Source organism: Dermacentor albipictus, chromosome 6, assembly GCF_038994185.2.
Source record: "Dermacentor albipictus isolate Rhodes 1998 colony chromosome 6, USDA_Dalb.pri_finalv2, whole genome shotgun sequence".
Classification (NCBI taxonomy): domain Eukaryota; kingdom Metazoa; phylum Arthropoda; class Arachnida; order Ixodida; family Ixodidae; genus Dermacentor; species Dermacentor albipictus.
In genome coordinates, this window is record NC_091826.1 from 141,148,804 (window position 1) to 141,170,735 (window position 21,932).

A 21,932-nucleotide genomic window follows, 5' to 3' on the forward strand; every position below is an offset into this window, starting at 1 on the left:
TGGGGTTTTACGTGCCAAAACCACTTTCTGATTATGAGGCACGCCGTAGTGGGGGAATCCGGAAATTTTGACCACCTGGGGTTCTTTAACGTGCACCTAAATCTAAGTACACGGGTGTTTTCGCATTTCGCCCCCATCGAAATGCGGCCGCCGTGGCCGGGTTTCGATCCCGCGACCTCGTGCTCAGCAGCCTAACACCATAGCCACTGAGCAACCACGGCGGGTGTGGGGAAATATTACAAGGCGATCCACCGATTAACGACCTTTTATGTTCCATTAACCTCTGATTGATACACCGTTCCGGTTGCCCTACGTAGAACTGGCAACAGCTAAGGGAAATTTTAAAAACCACACCCGTACGACAGTCGCTAAAACTGTTGTTCTTATTGTGCTTCACTGGACAAATATCTGTTCGTTTCTTGCCTTTTACCCACTTCTTTTTCTCTGTGCGGCAGCGCATATCTTACCTAGCTTATTGGGGGCAGTTAAAGCAACATTAACATCATATCTACTAGCAACTTTTTTAAGCCTTTGCGACACTGAATGAATATACGGAATAGCCATTACTATTTTTTTGCTATTACTGCTTTCTGTAATTGCGTCCGTCCCTCTCGAAACTGACTTCTTTAGGCGCTCAGCCACAGTGACCGCTGCTACACTATGATCACCTGCTTCTAAAAGGCGCCGGACCTGCGCATTAAAACTGGCGCTCATTTTGCGCATGCTGGATCCGGTGAGGGAAGACTTAAGGAACGACATGGCAATTCCGTTTTTCACTAGTTTCGAATGCTTGCATTGAAACAAACATGATTTTGTTCGAAGACCAAGGAAATGTCAAGAAACTGAATCACGCGTCGCTGAGGAAATTGCTGAGGTTATATGAATCCTTACGAACTAGCTCAGCTTTCGGTCGTTCTGAGCATTCCGCATTCGTTGTCTGGCCTTGTGGCAATATTGTGCAGTATAAGATTTGACTCCAAAACTCATAATAACAACTGTGCCTGTATTGGCATACTTCAGAGTTCATTTCCTGTGTTTCGTGTATCTGTAGATAAACACGTAGGATTAACTCTTTTTTTACTTTTCCTCGTCTCCTTTTTCCCTCTTTGTTTACCTTCCATTTATTTTGTCTACCACATTCATGCTTCTGTACATTTTGTCTCACATATTGCTCGTTAAGTGCACCAGTATGAAGGCTCTCCAGCTGTTCCTGGGCACTGTAATAAACATTCGAATGATTGATTATTATCGTAGTATACAATCGTACTTTTTAAGTACGTACTAGTATATCATTTCAGTGCAGTAGCTTTTCGTGCAATTAAAACACGGGCATGAATAAAGAAAGGGCAATAATAATATGCTATGTGCCTGATCATGTGCATTTTGCAATAATTTTTCGTGAGTTTCAGTAATGGTTGGCTACTGTATCCAACGTTGTGCAATAAAATAATATGCCACCACAATCGTCGCGTGCCCACAGAACAAATTGAATATATCGTTCTCAGACAAAACATCATAGCAGGCCTAAAACGATAAAGTGGCATTTTTCGTGATGACGAAGTGCGTAAATTGTGAAAATAACCTGCTATATATATATATATATATATATATATATATATATATATATATATATATATATATATATATATATATATATATATATATATATATATTAAAATTCCATTATATTACAAAAATGACCTGCCCCCATACATTGGTATAAGCACTGCAATAGTATTACTTGGCGAAGGGAAACTAAAGACACCTATTCAAACCCTCCAATTCTACAGCTTGTTTTATCTGAAGGTATGTCAATTCATTAATGTCCAGGAATTCAAACTTGACATGTTGAAACCAGTTACAATAGAACATGGCATTTACACTGTGAAAATTTTTTCTAGCAATACACTCAATGTGAAGGCCTCCCTATGTGGTGTTGATGCATCAATACAACCTAGAATAAAAAATCAGGTGCTCCATGGGCTAGATTTGACACAACCAAGAATCGGGAGGAGACAAGCTACGAATTACGCAAATTTTAGCTATTCTACATTTCTTTATTTTTTAGTGCTTCAGGTGTTTCAATTACTTTTTGCTGATTTTCTCAGACCCCACATTTTCATGTTTCTTTCATGCACCAACAAGCATATCTATATTGACACGGATACTTGATCTGTATCCGGTGACCGTATTTCGACGGCTAAAAAATTTTAAGCGTTATCGCTCAGTGCAAGATGCGCCTGGACTTATAGTAAGCTTCGCGAATGTTGTCGATGGTTCCGTAGGTTGTCTTTTCGACAAAGCTCGTATAGTCTGATTGCATACGCGACACGAATTGTGTTGTAGTTTCTGGAAGGCGCGCGGGCAGCAGCGAATGCGCTGGAACTTTCGACAACTGATGTATGCAAACCGACGCGCTTGACCCACAGATGAGATTTTCGGCGATTGCCGACATTGCTCCCCGCTATCATTGCGATTGATTCTGCATCATTTTTCAACGTCTCTTCTAGGTGAGAATATTTTCACCACATGTTTTTTCAATGATACTTTGCGCGCCCTATTCTTACATAGTTGGCTCTGCAATGAGCTACGAAAAAGGAAATGGTACATGATATGATATGATATGGCATCGTCGTGCAGGTGTTCGCAAAGCGATCTTGCAGACCGATGACGTGCGAGCACTGATGTCGATATTTAGTGCACTATCGTTACTTCAAAAATAAGAACAAACTGTTGCAGCAGGCGTGTTCATTCATCATTCAAACGTATTTTTCATACCTGAAAGAGCATACATATCACTAACCTATTGTTCCAAGCCTAGTTTACAGCAGGCTGTTTTAAACCACACTTTGACGGATGAAGACAAAATAGTCCCGCAACAGTGCGCCACTGCCGAGGAGCGAGCTTGGCGCGCGTCAGAGCTTGTGTCCAGTGGTTCCTTGCACTCTTCCTCGGACGAGCGCGAAGTGAAGCGTTCGCTTGTTGGCACGTGCCGAAGCGTGCAAAGGTGGTTGGGGCATAAGAGCTACGCTCTGAAAAAAATTGCCTACGACTTAGAACCACTAGCTCTCTAAGTACGCCATAGCATCCGTATTTTGCGGTGGCTGGGACCTTCGGCATGCGGCACGCGCGCGTTGCGGGCGACCTTGCCCACTCATTTATAAAAGTGACATGCGACTTGGTTCCACTAAGGCACATACGCTCACTTTGACTTTTCTGTTAGATACCTCCAATGTGCTCCAAGTGCGCTTACAATACCATAATGAAATGCCTTACCGAGGACGGGATCGCAGCTCTTTCTTTCAGCAAAGCAAGCCAATGCTCGTTTACGTACGGATCGCGTGCGTGATTCGGTCGCTGTTGAACACGTCTTGAGCGTGCGTCACGTTATATTTTCTCGCATTCTTTCTTCGGGAGAACTAGCGCATCAAGCGCATAGCGCATCAAGCGCTTTCAAGCGCATCAAGCGCTTTGTTAGATTGCAGACCCTTCGGGATCAGCTCATACGTTTCGTCAGACACCCACATTAAAGGTAGACGCCTGCCTATAATTTGATCGCATTGATAATTGCCGTCTGGCTTACGGATGATCGTGAATAGGTCGCGCTGAGCTGTGCACTGGCATAAAAATAACAAAGAAGGGAACGAGGACGCGGGTGGACACGAAACAAATTTCCAACTCTCTATTTTTGTGAGGAAGCGCTTTAATACACAAAGAGAAAAAGAGGAGAGGGAGGGGGCAGACACTAATGCGTCAGGCACCGGCACGATAGCCATAAGCATAGAGTTCACTTGCACGCTTTTTGCAGAGTTTGCACTTTATCAGCGTCTTCTTCCCCCTTTCACAGTGTATATTGCTACGGAGCAGTATTTGCGATCACGAAGACGCGAGCAGTGTGAAGACGACGACGACGATTAGAGGCCAGCGCGGGCTGTTGCGTCTTGGCCAAGTGTGGCGTACTTTCTTGTAAATATACTTGTATATAGCTTTTCGTCTGCGTCTTCCTACGTAACATATCTGGTGCAGGTGAACGTTCCCTGTACCTCTCACGGAGCTTCGCAGTGAACTGTACGTGCAGCCTTCTTTAATGGCTCCCGGCGACGACAACTCGATTCCGCCGGCTCCGACACCTGCTGCCACTTCGACGACTTACATCACTCTCCCCGCTCCCCGTGATCCTGGCGTATTCTCGCGCAAAGATGGGGAAGACGTTGATGACTCGATCAGCCTGTACGAACACGTCAGCCGCAATAACCGGCGGGACCCTACTATCCTGCTCCCCAACGTAGTCTTTTAGCTCTGTGGCAGACCACGAGTTTGGTTTCGCACGCACGAAGATGAGCTCACCAGTTGGTATTCACTTAAGCAAAAGCTTCAAAACGTGTTCGGCAACCCCTACGGTCACCAACTTGCCTCGCAGAAGGCGCTTTCTGGCCGTGTGTAGATGTCAACAGAGCCCTATGTCACGTACATTCAGAACGTCTTGGCTCTGTGCCGCAAAGTTCACCCACATATGACTGAGTCAGACAAGGTTTCCCACATCTTCAAAGGCATTGCTGATGATGCCTTCAACTTGCTCGTTTGCAACAATGTGGTCACGGTGGATGCAGTTATAAAAGAGTGCCGCCGCCTGGAACTCGCGAAAAGCCGACGTGTCGACCAGCACTTTGCCCGTCTGCCCAAAACCTCAGCGACATCGTCCGGTGCCGACGCACCTCGTCCCAACAACACTCACGATGTTACCAGGATCGTCCTGCATGAGGTTGAGGCCGCCTATCAGGCTGCCGTCGACTCTAGCCCCACCAACGCATCTCCAGTCGCAGTTTCCCTGATTCAGGCAGTTGTCCGCAAGGAGTTCGAAAATATAGGTCTTCACGCTATCTGCTCGGCCCATCGCCCTGATACCCACCCGGCTTCTTCGATTCCACCCTGTCCCGCATCTTCTTACCCACCACGTTTCCGCGACCCATCTGAATGGCGCACTGCTGACGACAAGCCATTTGTTTTCACTGCCGTTTATACGGGCACATTTCTCGGCACTGTCGCAGTCACTGGAGCTCCCCGACTCGGTCTACTTTTACAGCCTACTCTTCCCCCCAGGTGACCCTTTTCATCCGTATGCCGCACGCTCCGATAATGCCGCCACTGATTCTCCTGCACCGAACCACCCCTATTCTCGTTCGCCTTCACCCCAACGACGACAATCTCGATCTCCCCAGCCCCGTCGCTCCTATTCGCCGAGTCCCTTCGGACGCCGCTCCCAGCCAGAAAACCAGACGATGCAGCACGTCGAGGTAACGCTGCATTGCTCCCTACGCCGCCAAATCCTCTACTGACGTGTCCCACTCATCTGAACCTTCTTGAAGGGCAAGCCGACGGTGTTTCTGTATCTGCTCTTATAGACACTGGGGCGCATTTGTCGGTAATGAGCTCTGGCCTTCGTAACCGGCTAGAGAAAATAAACACGCCCGCTACGACGCCTGTCATCCGTGTCGCCGATGGCGGAACAGCCCCCGTAATGGGTATGTGTACCACCCGCGTCTCCTTCGCCGATCGCTCCACTGTCGTGTTATTCACAGTCATCGCCCACTGTCCCCACGTCATCGTCCTCCGCTTAGACTTCCTCTCCGCACATTCTGCTCTCATCGATTGCTCCGCCAGTACTCTACGCCTTGACTTGCCTGTTCTGAATCCCGCTGAACCACACCCCAGTCGCCTCAGTTCCGACGACTTCATTCGCTTGCCACCTTCGGCACTGACTTACGTTCACTTAGTGTCATCCCCACCAGTCCCCGACGGTCACTACATCGTGGCTCCTATGCAAGACATCCTCCACACACGCGGGATCACAGTACCTCATACAGTTTTATCTATTACAGCGAATTGCTTCTGCCTGCCTGCGGTCAATTTTGGCTTAACGACACAAGTGGTGCCGCGCGGCACGTCTCTGGCCGAGCTTTGCTCATTCGAGCATCACTCAGTAGCATCTCTTGCAGTAGGCGACAATTCGTCTGATCCTCCTCTACCATCACACTCGGGAACTTGTACCATCGCCGACTTACAGAAAATGATCGCGCCCGGCATGCCTTCCGAGCACACGCGTGAGCTCTACCGCGTTCTGTTTTCCTACCATGATATTTTTTACTTTACCGATCGTCCTTTGGCCCAAACTACAGCTGTTAAACATCGCATTAATACCGGTGATGTCCCTCCTATTCATCGCCGTCCGTATCGAGTGTCACCGGCTGAGCGTCAAGTTATTCACGCAGAAGTTCGTAAAATGCTTGCCAAGAACATTATTGAACCGTCATGTAGTCCATGGGCGTCACCTGTAGTACTGGTCAAAACGAAGGATGGCTCATGACACTTTTGCGCGGATTATCAGCACCTTAACAGGGTTTCCAAAAAAGACGTGTATCTTCTACCTCGCATTGATGGCACCCTTGATTGTCTCCACGGTGCTCGCTGTTTCTCCTCTAATGACCTTCGCTCCGGCTACAGGCAGATTGCCGTGGACGATCTCGGCCGCGAGAAGACTGCTTTTGTAACACCTTATGGTCTTTATCAATTCAAAGTGATGCCGTTCTATCTATGTAACAGCCCTGCCACTTTTCAACGCATGTTGGACTCCTATCTTCACGGTTTCAAATGGTCCACGTGCCTGTGTTACTTGGACGACGTTATAGTATTCTCCCCAACGTTCGCTACGCACCTCGAGCGTCTCTAAGCAGTCCTGGACGTTTTTCGTCGAGCCGGTCTGCAACTCAACGCATCGAAGTGCCAATTCGGCCGTAACCAGATTACCGTCTTTGGACATCTCGTTGACGGGAACGGAGTGCAACCGGACCCAGGCAAGATCCATGCTGTTACTCACTTCCCTGATTCGAAGTGTGTCAAGGATGTGCGCAGCTTCATCAGCCTTTGTTCGTACTTCCACCGTTTCGGGAAAAATTTCGCCGCCATAGCACGACCACTAACCGAGCTTTTGAAAAAAGACGCCCCTTTCCAGTGGGGCGATAAGAAGGCCTCTGCATTCTCGCATCTGATCGACCTTCTCACAACGCGTCCCGTTCTGGCCCATTTCGATCCTTCTGCACCTACCGAAGTCCGTACTGAGGCCAGCGGTCACGGAATTGGCGCAGTACTGGCACAACGCCAACGCGGCAACGACCGCGTTATCGCTTACGCCAGCAGGCTGCTCTCACCCTCCGAGCGCAACTATTCCATCACTAAGCGTGAGTGTCTGGCCCTGGTTTGGGCAGTTGCAAAATTCCGCGCATATTTATATGGCCGACCCTTTTCCATTGTCACCGACCATTACGCGCTTTGTTTGCTGGTTTGCTGGTTATGCTCACTGAAAGATCCTACAGGAAGACTTGGTCGCTGGGCCTTACGCATCCAAGAATTTTCGTATACTGTCACTTACAAATCTGGCCGACTACAAAGGACTCTGACTGCCTGTCTCGCTACCTGGTAGACGAGCCTGACGACGCCGACAGTAGTAGCGCCAACGGCATTTTCTCTGTGTCTGCCTTCGCTACCATCGCCGATGAGCAGTACCGAGACCTATCGCTGCGAGCACTTACCGAGCGTCTGCGCTCTACACCTATCGACACATTCGTTGGCCAATATGTCCTCCAGGGCGGCATTCTGTATCGAAGCAACTTCCTCCCTGACGGCTCTGATCTTCTTCTTGTGGTGCCAAAACATCAACGAGAGACTGTGCTCATTGAATGCATGACGCACCCACTGCCGGACATCTTGGACGTACGACCTCGTCCACCACCGCTTCTATTGGCCTGGTCCCGCTCGCTCCGTCCGAGGCTATGTTGCTGCCTGTGATTCCTGCCAGCGTCGGAAAACACCTCAGGTGCTACCTGCCGGTCATCTACAGCCGATCACGGTCCCTGTGGAACCGTTCTTTCGTGTTGGATTAGACTTCCTAAGTCCCTTTACCACGTCATCATCTGAGAACAAATGGGTAGCCATCCTAACTGATTACGCCAGCCGATACGTTTTCACGTGGGCTCTCCGTACCAGTTGCGCCACTGACGTCACGGATTTTCTCTTGCGTGACATTATCTTGCTTCATGGAGCCCCGTGACAGTTGCTTACTGGCCGTGGTCGAAACTTCCTCTCGAAAGTTATCGCCGACGTTGTTCGTTCCTACTCCATGCAACACAGGCTTACCACCTTATCATCCTCAGACCAATGAATGGTCTGACAGAACGGTTAAACCGTACTCTTACCGATATTCTGTCCAAGTACGTTTCCAAGGACCACCACGACTGGGACACTGCGTACACTTCCTTCATCACATTTGCGTACAATTCTTCCCGGCACGACACCACCGGATTTTCTCTCTTTTATCTACTATATACCGTCGCGAACCTACCTTGCCCCTAGACACGGCACTTCGTCCTGCTGCGATCTCAACACGCGACTATGCGGGCGACGCCATCGCCCTCGCCCACCATGCACGCCAGCGTGCCCGTGCTCAACTGACAGCCTCACAACCCACTCAGCAGTGTCAGTACAACGCCCGCCATCGTGACGTACAGTTTTCTCCTGGTGCGCTCGTGCTCCTGTGGTCGCCATCTGGTCACGGCGGACTTTCAGAGAAGCTCCTTTCGCGATACACAGGGCCCTACCGCGTGCTGCGCCAGGTGACGCCTGTGACGTACGAAATTGCTCCTCGTCCTCTCCTCTGGCATCTAGTCATGTCCTGCGTGTCAGTAGGCTCAAGGCCTACTATACTGCTTCCGAGCCCGGCCTTTAGTCGCTCCGGGACGGCGCTTTTGCCACCGGGGGTAGTGCTACGGAACAGTATTTGCGATCGTGAAGAGGCGAGCAGTGTGCTTGCTCTGCGCTTAGGATTCGCGTTCCTCGGTTCTGGCTTCTCCTGCTTTGGGGGCTTAGGTCAAGTATCGGGTGGTATTTTCTTTGGTCAGCTTGTAACTTCACATAACCTTTATATATGTTTTTTTCTGATGTGTTTTTGTGTTAGCCTTGCTTGATATCTGTAGCATCGCCTGGCTACGGGGCTTCCCCGTGGTCAGCCTCGGTAGCTCTTCAGGAGCCGCCGTTTGAGTTTTTTCTTCGCAGTGGAGGCGGCACTGTTCCTGTGGACATGGTGCCGACCGACGGAGGGACGATCAATATGAAAAACCCAAAAACGATTCAGGGCGAATCGCAAAAGGCCTCACACCACATCCGTCAAATCGCAGAGGTCCGTCAATTCGGCAGAGGTGGCATACTATGCTGCTCGCCAGACCACACCTGTGTCAAAGAACTACTCAGTTGTACCACCTTCGCTTCCCCTCCGGTGAGCTGTTTCGTACCACCACATCTCGCATGCTCCATAGGCATTGTACGAGGGGCGGACGTCACTTTAACCCCTGAGGAGATTTTAGAAATGTTCTCGGTAGCTGGCGTCATCTCCGTTAACCGGTGCAGTCGAGTGATTGATAATAAGAAGATACCAACAGAGTCAGTCATAGTTACATGTGCTGGAACGATGCGGCCAACAAAAATTAAGGTCTGGCCCCTAATTTACAAGGTAGACGCTGTAGCTCCACGCATTCTGCAATGTAGCAAGTGTTGGCGATTTGGCCACAGCGTCAGAGGCTGCAGATCTGCACCCCGCTGCCGTGCGTGTGGAGACAGCCACAGTTTTAGTGATTGTTCCTCCAAAGAAGAGAAATGTTGTCTCTGTGGCGGTGGTCATTCCGCCAACTACTCGAACTGTCCTGCAAGATCACAGGAAATGCAAATTGTAGATTTAATTTAAAGGAGACGTTGCTCACGCCGTGATGCTGTTGTTAAGGTCCAGGGGAGGTCTAAGGGATATGCAGGAGTGACAGCCCGTCAGCAAATGGTTGCAGACTCAGCCCTTTCCGATTCCATTGCGACAGCGGTCGAAAACGCGTTGTCAAAAGCTATGGAACGACTAACATCAAACCTGTCGGAAACTATAGCTCAAGTGTTGACATCACAAATGATTCAGCTTTTCACTCCTTCAGCGAGTTCTAATGCTAGCTCGCAGATTATTACACAGACCCTAACATCGAATGCTGAACAACTAATGGATCCCTCTTCAGTTATTGTACAAGACGCAGACAATGCGAGGCTATCAACTTCAACTCAGCAGATCGACAACGGATGCTTCTCTGGATCAGTGTCGGAAAACAACAAGGATGTAGACATGAACCTCCCAACTCTTAAACGCACAAGATCACCTAACGATAGCTCATCGATCTCTGTCCCGCACTCAAAAACCAAAAAGTTTGTGAAAGATGCTCTTTCCAAGTGAGATTCTAATCCTAACTCTTCCAGCTATGATCCTCAATCAAAACCAACAAAGTACGGTAAAGACAGCCTTTCGAAGAAAGATTTTTTGAAAGACAGTATTTTAGAGCAAGCGGTTTCTAAAGCAGGCATTAATTCATCGTAGGTTATATAAAGGTATTACAGTGGAACTGCCGTTGCACTATTTCTGTAGCTACTCATTTAATATATTTTTGCTCACAACTTTCTCCGGACATTATCCTTTTGCAGGAAACTTGGCTCTCCAATGGGCAAGATTTTCATATGCAAAATTATCGTTTATTTCGATTGGACCGTCCATCGAGAGGCGGAGGACTTGTTTTCTTCATAGCAACTAAAATATGCCACAAACTAAAAATTTCCTACCAGTATATGTCTACGGAGTGTGAGATACTAGCAATAGATGTAACTATTCCTGGTTGTTCCCCATTTTCCTTAGTTAATACATATTTTCCCAGAGGCGTGCATGATACTCGCTTCCTCGATACCGTTGTCAACTCTTGTCGGAAAGAAATTGTGATAGCCGGAGACTTTAATTCGCATCATGAATTTTGGGGTTTCAAAACAGACTCATGTGGAAAGTGATTATCCGATTGGGCAATTAATCAAAATTTTTGTTGCTTAAACACGAAGTCAACTACCTTTATTCAGGGTCTTTCTAAATCGGCATTGGATCTAACATTTGCCAGTTCAGGAATTTCCGTAACTTCCTGGTCTACTGTCGACTCAGCTTCAAATAGTGACCATCTACCCATTAGGTTCGACATTGTCTGCCCTGTTATTCCCATGGAGTCTCCGACGCGTACTTTTGTCAATTACCAGAAATTTCAGAGTATCTTGAAAACGGTACTCAGTTCCAAGAAAACGCTACCGAATGACATCAAAACCATGAGGCTTTGCGCAGTAGTCAAAAGTTCCTTTAAAAAGTCCCAATTTAATGTTCAGATAAATAAAAATACTACCTCTCCTTGGTGGAATTCGGATTGCACGCGGGAATATAGAAGACGAAAAGCCGCGTGGAAGAAATTACTTTACAATCCATGCCCGAGTAACTGGAGTGATTATAAATTCGCAGCTGCTGCGTTCAACAGAACAGTTTCGAATGCCAAACACGAGTATATAAACATATATATTCCATATAAAACATATAATTCCTCTCTAATTCCTCTCTATTCCATATAAAACATATAAATTCCTCTCTAAGCCCAGCAACAAAAAAGCTCTGTTCAGATTCCTTCGATATAGAAAATTCATGCCAACACCAGCGAATTCTGAATCGATAATACTTTCACCACGCGAGGTATCTGCTTCGTTAGAATTCATAGGAAACGGCTTAGCGCTACGCTTAACATCACGTTTGCCGATTGGGCCACCAAGACCTCCCATCGCTGATGACTTCGTGGAAGTCACAGTGTCAGAGCTCTCTGAAGTGCTTAGATCTCTGCCTGCCTCAGCTCCAGGTCCTGACGGCATTTCCAATGCCATGCTAAAAATGTTGTTTGAAATGTCTTCTGATGACATTCTCAACGCAGTTAATTATTCTCTTCAAAATGCTTGGATTCCACCAGAATGGAGGACAGCCAAAGTAATTCCGCTGCTTAAAAAACAAGGAGCTGGCTACAACCTTGACAACACTAGGCCTATCTTTCTTACATCAAATATGGTAAAACTAATTGAAAGAGTTTTATATGATCGTATGATGGATCATATATCTGAAAACTCGTTGCTGAGCCCTAGTCAAATACGTTTCTGGCCCGGTCTCTCAATTTGGTGTGCGCATGTAGATTTGGAAAACCGCATCCAACTTGCTCAGCATAGAAAAGAAGTTAGCGCTTTAGTGACACTTGACCTAGCAAAAGCTTATGACAGCGTTGAGTGCTCTCTACTGCTGGACACATTACACTCCTACAATTTTCCTAAATATATAACGGCATAGATTTTTGAATTTCTAAGAAACAGAAAATTTCATTGTTTTCAAAACGGATTTTCTTCAAGAATGTTTGGTCAGACAAGAGGGGTGCCCCAGGGGGCTGTTCTGTCTCCTATACTATTTAACCTGTTGACGAGTTCAGTACCACTGCACCAGGATGTGAATCTGTATGTCTATGCAGATGACATTGCATTTTTCGCGACAGCCAGAGACATCAATTCCCTTCACCTGTCTTTGCAAACGTACCTCTGTACTCTACAGACGTGGCTTCACAACCTGCACCTGTCACTAACCGTAAACAAAAGCGCGGTCCTTGTTTTTCCACTTTCCAGGCCGGTACAGTCATCATTAGTATATGAACAGAGTACCATTCCTCAGGCAGGGTCGCTTAAATACTTGGGCATCACATATGACGGAAAACTGAAATGGCGTTTCACATAGAAAATATTGGAACGAAGGCGACACGAGCCGTAGGTTTACTACGTAGAGTCAGTAACCGACGCTCTGGTATGCGAAGTGACACATTAATTATGATTTATCGTATGTATGTACGACCGATTCTAGAATTTGGTTGTGTTTTGTTCTCCGGAAATGCAAAATATAAATTAAGGCCCCTTCTTCTGTTAGAAAGAGAAGCTCTTCGACTATGTTTAGGTCTTCCTAAATTCGTTGCTAATAATGTATTATACCAGGAAGTGCGCCTACCTACACTTCACACACGATTCTTCATGCTTACGGTTCAAACCTACTTAAGAGCTTATGACTCTTCGCTACGACGTGGACAATATGCATATATTTGTGAACCAGGTCCATTTTTTGAGACCACGTGGTCACGGTTCCATATCCCGCAAGTTGTATTTGTGCAAGCGCAATTAGCACCTTTAAATGTTCGCCTTAGAGAAATAATTCCGCTCCATAGGTCTCCGGGGTCACTGAAAATTGAATTGCCAAACATTTTTCCGCACAATGCGAAATTTCTGCCCACAACATATTTGAATGACCGTTTACAAGATTATTTGACCCGTTTCAAAATAAACGTAATTGCGACCGATGCTTCTTCGTGTGAAGAGAAGGCAGGTGTGGGTATCTACTCACCATCCCTCAATTGGTCTTTTTCACTTCGCCTACCAGATTACACATCAGTTTTTCATGCCGAACTACTGGCAATCGTTCTTGCCTTGCGGAAATTGCCAATTCATATTACAAAAGTTATTATCGCCACAGATTCTCTATCCGTATGCAGCGCAGTTACTGCGTGTACAAAGTCGCCAACCGGAAACATGTTTTATTCATTAGCTCTACCTCACTTAAGTTTAGTGCATATAGTATGGGTCCCTGGCCACCGAGACATTCATATTAATAAAAAGCCGATTCCTTAGCAAGAGCTTTTTTAGCAGGTCCTGTGCTATTTGTGCTGCCGGCAAATGCGCACATTACTGCAGCCAGATATCGGAGATTTCCTTTGAGCGAGGACAAAAAAGCTCTGTCATTAGCAAAATCTTCAGATTTTTTACACTTAAATTATTCTTGGAACCGGCAATGGTGTCCTAACCGGAAATGTGAAGTTTCATTATCCAGGCTGCGTTGCCGTATTCCAACACTTAATTTTTACTTGCACAAATGTGGTCTGGCGGTATCCCCTCTATGCTACCTCTGTAATGAACCAGAAACTGTAGATCATTGATTATTATCATGCCGGCGGTTTTCTAATCATCGAAAACTATGTCTAGAAATTCCACTTCAAAATTTAGGATTACCTTTAAGCAGCACTGTTATACTTTCCCTTGGAGCAACAGTTTTGGGATATAGCCACAGGAACGTTTGCCTAGCCATTTATAATTTCCTATATGGCACAAAAAGAATGCCTTGTTAATAGTTTCTAGTTTGAAGAATTGATTTATTTCTACTGCAGTTTAGAAAATTCAAAAAGTAAAAGCACGAATTCACAGTTCAAATCTTACTATTACTATTCATAATTTAACTTACTCAAGTTTAAGTATATCCTTTTTTTTAACATTCCTATCAACGCAAGGCTTACCATAGTATTGATCAATACTTCATCTCATGTATTCATAGTTTATTTTACACCTTGGATTATTTGTTTTCCTTTTTTTTCGAGTTATTTATTTATTAACCAATTTATTTTATTTTATGTATTGAGTCATATTACCACCCGATTCGTGGCCTATCCCTCTCAGTGGGTTTGTGCCATTACCTGAGGCATCATCATCATCATCATCATCATCTTCGCCAAGTGCGGCGTATTTTCTTGTAAATATACTTGTATATAGCTTTTCGTCTGCGTCTTTCTACGTAACAATATTAAGGTGATCTGTCAAAAAAAAAAAAAGTCGCAGTTTCGCGCGAAAGGCGAAGCATCGATTGCGATAGCAAAGCAGTAGCCCGCAAACGAAAGTAACCATAGTAGTTTTACCGTCCGTATGCACTCGTACACATTCGCTTATTAACTAAATTAACCAGCATGATTTCAGCGCGTACGAAAAACAGAACAGATCCCACGCGATGACCGCGAACACTCGCTGTCAAAACGTTGGCGTGAGGAATTGTGCGAAGTGACCTTCTTGCCGTCTCCCACATCAACGCGAACTGAGCAGCGAGAACACACCACGCACGCAGCCATGAGCCGTCGGCGCATCTAGACTCTGCCCCCAACCCAGATTGCTTTCAAAATACGTCAGTATAGAGCTTGTTGGTGTAACACTTTACAGTTTCTTTCCTGTAGTGCAAATACCTCAATGACGTAGAAGAGAAACAAAGGCACACATAGGTGTGTCTGTGCGCGTCTCCGTTTTCCTTGTACGACCTCTTGCTATTTTTGCTAGAGGAAAAAAAAACACTGGAAAATTCAAGATACGGCCCGCACGACTGTGCCCGGCCGAGCCATGGAGAGTCGCTGCCAGAGTGCGCCTCGCGAGAGACGGAAGACTTTCCTCCCTGGGGCGCGCGAGGCTGAGCCGCGACCGTCGGCTTCCTCCGCATGCTTTACACTCGCACGTACAGCACGCGACGCGACGGCATCTGCCGCGGTGGCTTAGCGGCTATGGTATTGCGCGGCTAAGGACGCGGGATCAAATCCCGGTCGCGGCGGCGGCTGCATTTCGTTGGGAGGAATTGCAAAACGCCGGTGTGCCGTGCAATATGGGAACGTTGTTGATGCCCTGGTGGTCACAATTAATCCCAAATCCCCCACTACGGCTGGCCGTATAACCAAGCGGCGCGTGAAATTCATGAATTCGCGGGGATGGTGCCTTGAATTTGTACGGAACATCACGGTGATGCCGACGGCAGCCTGCAATGTCCGTACAATTGCCACGGCAATAATAAAGAGTTGGTAGTTTGCACTTCGTCCGTCCTCATCCTTATTCCGTTTGTCCTTATTTTTTGCCACTGTAAAGCAGCGCAACGTAGTGATGAACGTTAACCAGCTAGCCCCATTCATTGCCTCATTTATCGTACGCCTCCCAGGCATAGGACAACGAAATAAACGGCCTTCGCGACAAGAAGCGCTAAACAGCGGTAAACATTTCCTGCTGCTATATCTGATTGCCACATGCCCTGTCTTTTCACACATAAACTCAAGAAACATACATGCAGTTGGCGTAACTCTAACGGTAGGCGCAGGACACCGAGAAATGTGATACCAGGACGCGTTTTGCAAGTTTCATGCGGGGTCATGATAAATTATTACCCGAATGCTTTCGTTTGATTTCATTGTATTTCTTTAAAGGTTTTACCAAGGGGCTCTTAACCAAGAGACCACTCACAAAATATGGGTTTTCCAGTCCTTCAGGACCATAAAGGCGGTTTTCAGTTCCGTTAACTTCCCTGTACACAGTTTGCACAATGTGGCAAGTGCGGTCACGGGCAATTCCTCTAAAACTAAAAGAACACGCGTGTTGCATTTAGTGTAAGTATAATTCCAATCCTTTCTTTTCTTTTGCAGCTTGAATATAGAGACGTACTTTTCTTTCCTGTACACGCACACATTCCTTATAGATCTTCAAAATGTAGTGGGTGCCACAACGACATGCCCAGAAACACAACACCGTCACCATTTTGCCTATAAAGGGGATCAGGACCGCAGTGTAAGAGCAAGCATCAAATATCAGAAGCAGGCCAGGTTCCATACGTTTTATTTGCTTACATCACAGAACCTACGAGCTGATGATATCCGACATCAGGAAAGTCCACCAACATCCTCTTCAAACAGGGCGCCACATAATATCTCAGCGGGTTCCTCGTCACTGTGGTATCATCGGCAACGACGTTATTGACAGGTCTGTCCGGTCTGCCCATGAAGACACCCAGGCGCGTAGTGCCTTTGGCTAGGACGGACGCTGCCAGGGAACTTCGTAACTTCATCTGCTTGCATGCAAAAAGTCACAAGCTCTCTGGAGTTTAAGTGCCTTCAATTGCCGATGGCATAGCTGGACGCCTTGCTACGGCTACAACTGCCATCTAACCTTTGCCGCGGCGAAACAGCCTTGTTGTGGTGCTTGTGGCTGTGAGTGGCATTCACGAAAGCTTACTTCTATCGCATGGGAATGGCTGATAGCCTAATGTGCGACTCCTGTAGGTGCGAGGAAACCATCGAGCACCTATTGTGTATTTGTCTTCGCTACGACGTACAACGACAACTTTAAGCCAACTGTACTCGAGAACGTTTCCTGAGTCAAAGGTACTCGGACCGTAGCCACACCTTCACGGGCACAGAAAAGCGATTCATGCACTAGCACACTACTTGAAGTGCACCGGTTTGAGATACCGCTTATAGTGTCCCGATGCGACCCACACTCAGTGCTCACTCTCATCCTCTCTTCCTTCTCCTACACCCATTACCCCTAGTGTAGCGTAGCAAACCGGACGCTCGTCTGGCTGACCTCCTTGCCTTTCTTCTCCCTGCTATCTCCTTTCTTCTTGCTTTGCCTGCACACTGACATCGGTATTGAGATCCTTCTGCTTTTCATGCTTTAAACGGCATTTGTTTTGCAAGATATTTGATAACGTGCACAAGCAATGTGCGGGATAAAATTTACACGATGATTGTTTACTGTAACCCGTAATCTTACTGTTTGTTGTATTGTAACGCTGTTTTGTAAGATTATTTCTACTTATCTTTGCGGTATTCACGCGTACAACTTTCTTGCAGTGATGCCTCCCTTACTCAATGCACCTGGGGTCTCTAAAATATCTTGAAATAAATATGCACATAAACGGCACGCTTTCCTTGAGGATGTCACTATGGTTTTAATGCGATAGCAATCATATAGACACACCATGTGCATAATTGCAGCCGACCTGATGTTCGGTATCAAATTCAAAGGCGATAACAGCGTCGCCACGCGCCGTATGCTGTACGTGCAAGCACGCACGGGGAGGCTCCATCTGACACGCGCGAGGGAGGACAGTGGAGAGCAAAGTCTTCCGTTGCGCGAAAGGCTGCGGGAGGGAGGGAGGGGGCGCAGCGTTCTGCTCCTGCAGCAACTGCGCATTTCGTGATCGCGCCCGACGGGAACTGACGATCGCCGCTCAATATCGCGCGCGGAAGGGAGGAAATCAGGGAGTCAGCGCGATAGGTGAGGCTTCGGTAGCGCCCCCGAACCCGTCTGCTAGCAACTGCGCACTTTGCACGGGCGCGCAGTATCTTGAGGCCACACCTTTGCGCGTGACGTGTTCTTGCTGCTGAGTTAGTGCTGTAGCCACAGGCAAAGGTGACTTCGGTCGCTGCTGCTGCCGCGTTTGCTCATGTCAGTGTTTTGACAGTGAGTGTGCGTGGTCACCGTGCAAAGTGTTCATGTTTGTTTGGGCGCGCTGACACCGTGCTTTTAATTCAGTTAGTAAGCGAATGTTTCCATGTATATACAGCCGAAAAATATACTATTCTTAGTGCGTATAGCTGTCTGCTAATTCGCTATCACAATCGATACTTCGCCTTCCGGGCGAAATTGCGACTTTTTTTTTTATTGCCGAGGAATCTCGGCATCGTCACCTGAGGTTCCCTCCTCCGTCTCCCGTTTCAAGTAGCAGCTTCAGCGGCTGGCTGGAAACGAAGTCGGCGAGGTGGGCCTGACGCAGTACCTTCCATAGCTCGTCGTCGGAGTGTTGTTGTGTGGGATCTAGGTTGCCACGCAGCGTACCCCGCACAAGGCTTGGATCCTGCGGGATGTAAAAACAAAGAATAAACAAGGAATCTGTGTGTCCTGATCCTTCTGCCTGAAAAAAAAATGGCTGTGGCTTAGGTAAGGTTAAGCCCAGGATGCGAAGCATACTAGCCTTTATTTTAGTTGTTGAACCACTGTTTAGCTTGGTGAACTGCTGTTGCTTGGCTATATTTGGTTCGGCTAGACGAAGAAACAACTCATGCGTTACTCTGCTTCGCCTTGGACGCCCCGCATTGGACGCGGTGAGCGTCGAGCAACGCAGCGTTCGGCACGGCAACGAAATGTGCGCCTGAGCAAGCGACGCACGCCTGAGACTTAGAAACAGCTCGTTTCTAAGGCAACACCGCATTCACTAGAGGCGCTTTTGTACCGCTTTGAAGCATCGAACTCGTGGCTCAGGGGTAACGTCTCCGTCTCACACTCCGGAGACTCTGGTTCGATTCCCACCGAGCCCATCTTGCAAGACTTGAGCCAAAGCCACTCCTCCTCTGTCGTGACGTCACGGTGTCACGTGGTTTCAAGGCGACACCGCCGCGCCTGAGGAGCTGGATTGAGCTCTCGTAATATGCTTCGCATAAAAGATTTTTAATACGTTAGCATTAGGAGTGTCAAAGTGGAAAAAGTATACTCGTGAAGTGTGGTAACACGGTCACGTGGCGGAGTTAGAGAGACGATGGGAGAGCATAGAAGAGCGTGTATTCGTGTATACACGATATATATATATATATATATATATATATATATATATATATATTGAAAGGGGGTTTACTGCAGCTCGTACGCGGGATCGCAAGTGGCTCTTGGTCGCGAGTCCTAGCCGTTCGCATCAGCAGCCCGAGCTCGGGTCTCGCGCCGCAGCGGTGGCAGTCCGCACAGCGCCACATGCATTTTACCCACTACAATTGCCCCCGCGGCGAAGAGGAGCCATCCTGGCGAGCTAAGGTGATGACACGATAAGGGGGTCGTGGTACGGCTACAGGCGGCTGACGTGAACCGTCTCGCCACCACGGCGGCGTTTGTCCGAAGATGGCGTCACCGGTTCGACCACATAATTCACCGGCAATGTACACGCGACGATCCGGTACGGACCCTGATATTTCGGAGCAAGCGTTGGGCTAAGGCCTGGACATTGGAAGGGCAGCTGAAGCCAGACGTGAGAGTCCACGGTGAAGGACTGTGTGGGCTGCCCATTGTCGTGGTGATCTTTGTTGATTCCTTGGGTATACGACGTGATCGAGCGAGCCAGTTGGTGACACTCTTCAGCATGGCGAGCAACTTCGGAAAGAGGGGTGTATTCAGAGCCATCCGGATGATATGGTAGCATGGTGTCGAGGGTAGTGGATGGTTCACGTCCATGAAGAAGGAAAAATTGGGAGAAGCCTGTGGTAGCCTGAACGGCGGTATTATACGCGTACGTCACAAAAGGGAGGACATCGTCCCAATTGGAATGATCAGACGCAACATACATGGTGAGCATGTCACCAAGAGTGCGGTTGAACCACTCCGTTAGACCGTTAGTCTGTGGGTGATACGCGGTAGTGGTGCGGTGAATAGTGCGGCAAGCGGCGAGTAGCTCATTAATACCTTCGGGCAAGAAGACACGGCCTCGATCGCTGAGCAGTTCTCGCGGTGCGCCATGCCGTAAGATGAAATGCCGTAACATGAATGCGGTGACGTCGCGAGCAGCAGCCGAAGCAAGTGCAGCAGTTTCGGCATATCTTGTGAGGTGGTCTACTGCGACAATTATCCAACGAGTTCCTTTAGCAGTGGATGGAAGAGGCCCATAAAGGTCAATGCCAATCCGATCAAAAGGACGTGCAGGACACGGTAAAGGTTGCAGAGGGCCTATAGTATGAGGAGATGTCTTGCGTCGCTGACAGGCTACAAATGACCGAATGTATTTGCGGACATAAGAATACATGCTGCGCCAGTAGTAGCACTGGCAGAGCCGCTCGTAGGTTTTCAGGACGCCAGCATGAGCATGTTGTGGGTCGGCGTGGAAATACGTGCATATGTCGGAGCGCAAATGGCGAGGGATGACTAGCAGCCATTTGCGACCGTCCGGCTGATAGTTTCGGCGGTACAAGATGGCGTCCCGTAGCACCAAATGGGTGGCTTGACGACGAAGGGCTAGAGGGCATGTAGCCGTCGAAGAACTGTGAAGAATGTCAATGAGAGACACAATCCACGGATCTTTCCTCTGTTCAGACGGCATGTCAGTAACAGCAAGTGTAGCAACCGGGCACTCTATGGGTGAAAGTGGCGTTTCGTTGGATCGCATGGGCGATCGGAAGAGTGCATCGGCATCAGAATGTTGGCGCCCGGATCGGTAGATGACGCGAATGTCAAATTCTTGGAGCCGAAGAGCCCAACGTCCAAGACGGCCTGACGCGTCTTTCAGTGACGCAAGCCAGCAGAGCACGTGGTGGTCTGTCACAACGTCGAACGGATGGCCATACAAGTGTGTGCGAAATTTGTTTCACGCCCGAACTATAGCCGAACATTCTTTTACTGTGACGGAATAATTGGTTTCTGCCTTCGTGAAGGCACGATTCGCATATGCAACCGCATATTCCGGAAAGCCAGGTTTGCGTTGCGCAAGGATGGCTCCAATACCAACGCCACTGGCGTCCGTATGAACTTCGGTCGGTGCACTAGCGTCATAGTGGCATAGAACAGTCGGTGAGGTAAGCAGATGACGCAAAGTGGTGAAGGCTTGGTCACATGCCGGAGTCCAATCGCTAAGGTCACACCTGGGCCAGCCAGGAGCTTCGTCAGGGGAGCGATGATGCAGGCAAAATTGCGCACAAAGCGTCGAAAATAATAGCAAAGGCCGATCAAAACTTCGGAGCTCTTTCAGTGGAGTCGGCCGCGGAAATTCTGCGACAGCACGAAGTTTTTAAGGGTCGGGAAGGACGCCGTCTTTGGAAACGACATGGCCAAGTATGGTCAGCTGGCGGGCGCCGAAGCGGCACTTTTTCAAGTTACGTTGAAGGGCGGCGGTGGCAAGGAAAGGACTTCGCGTAGACGAGAGAGGTGAGCGCTGAAATGAGGGGAGAAAACTACCACGTGGTCTAAATAACACAGACACGTCTTCCCTTTGAGGCCTCGAAGAATATTTTCCATCATTCTTTCGAATGTCGCGGGCGCATTGCAGAGGCTGAATGGCATGACTGTAAACTCATACAGGCCATCAGGCGTAATGAAAGCTGTTCTCGAGCGGTCGGATTCATCCACCGATCGCAAGTTCAAAGAAGAAACGAATTCAGCACCATGTAGACAATCCAGGGCGTCATCTATGCGCGCTAGAGGATAGACATCTTTCCGTGTAATCTTGTTGAGGCGACGATAGTCCACACAGAAACGAACCGAGCCATCTTTTTCTTAATGAGTACTACGGGCGATGACCAAAGGCTGCAGGATGGCTTGGTAACACCACGGTCAAGCATGTCTTCAACTTGCTCGGTGATGACACGACGCTCGGTGGATGACAC

At 48.0% G+C, this 21,932-nt stretch overlaps 1 protein-coding gene across 5 annotated transcripts in view; it reads right to left on the reverse strand.

The window, feature by feature from the left end:
• LOC139061385 (ATP-binding cassette sub-family C member 2-like) overlaps positions 1-21,932 on the reverse strand; it is a 223,154-nt gene that overhangs the window by 42,800 nt on the left and 158,422 nt on the right. For all 5 annotated transcript variants that reach the window (XM_070541368.1, XM_070541367.1, XM_070541369.1 and 2 more), the window contains one exon: positions 18,267-18,433. In XM_070541368.1, coding sequence (XP_070397469.1) covers positions 18,267-18,433 — 167 coding nt within the window. The remainder of the gene's footprint in view (positions 1-18,266; positions 18,434-21,932) is intronic.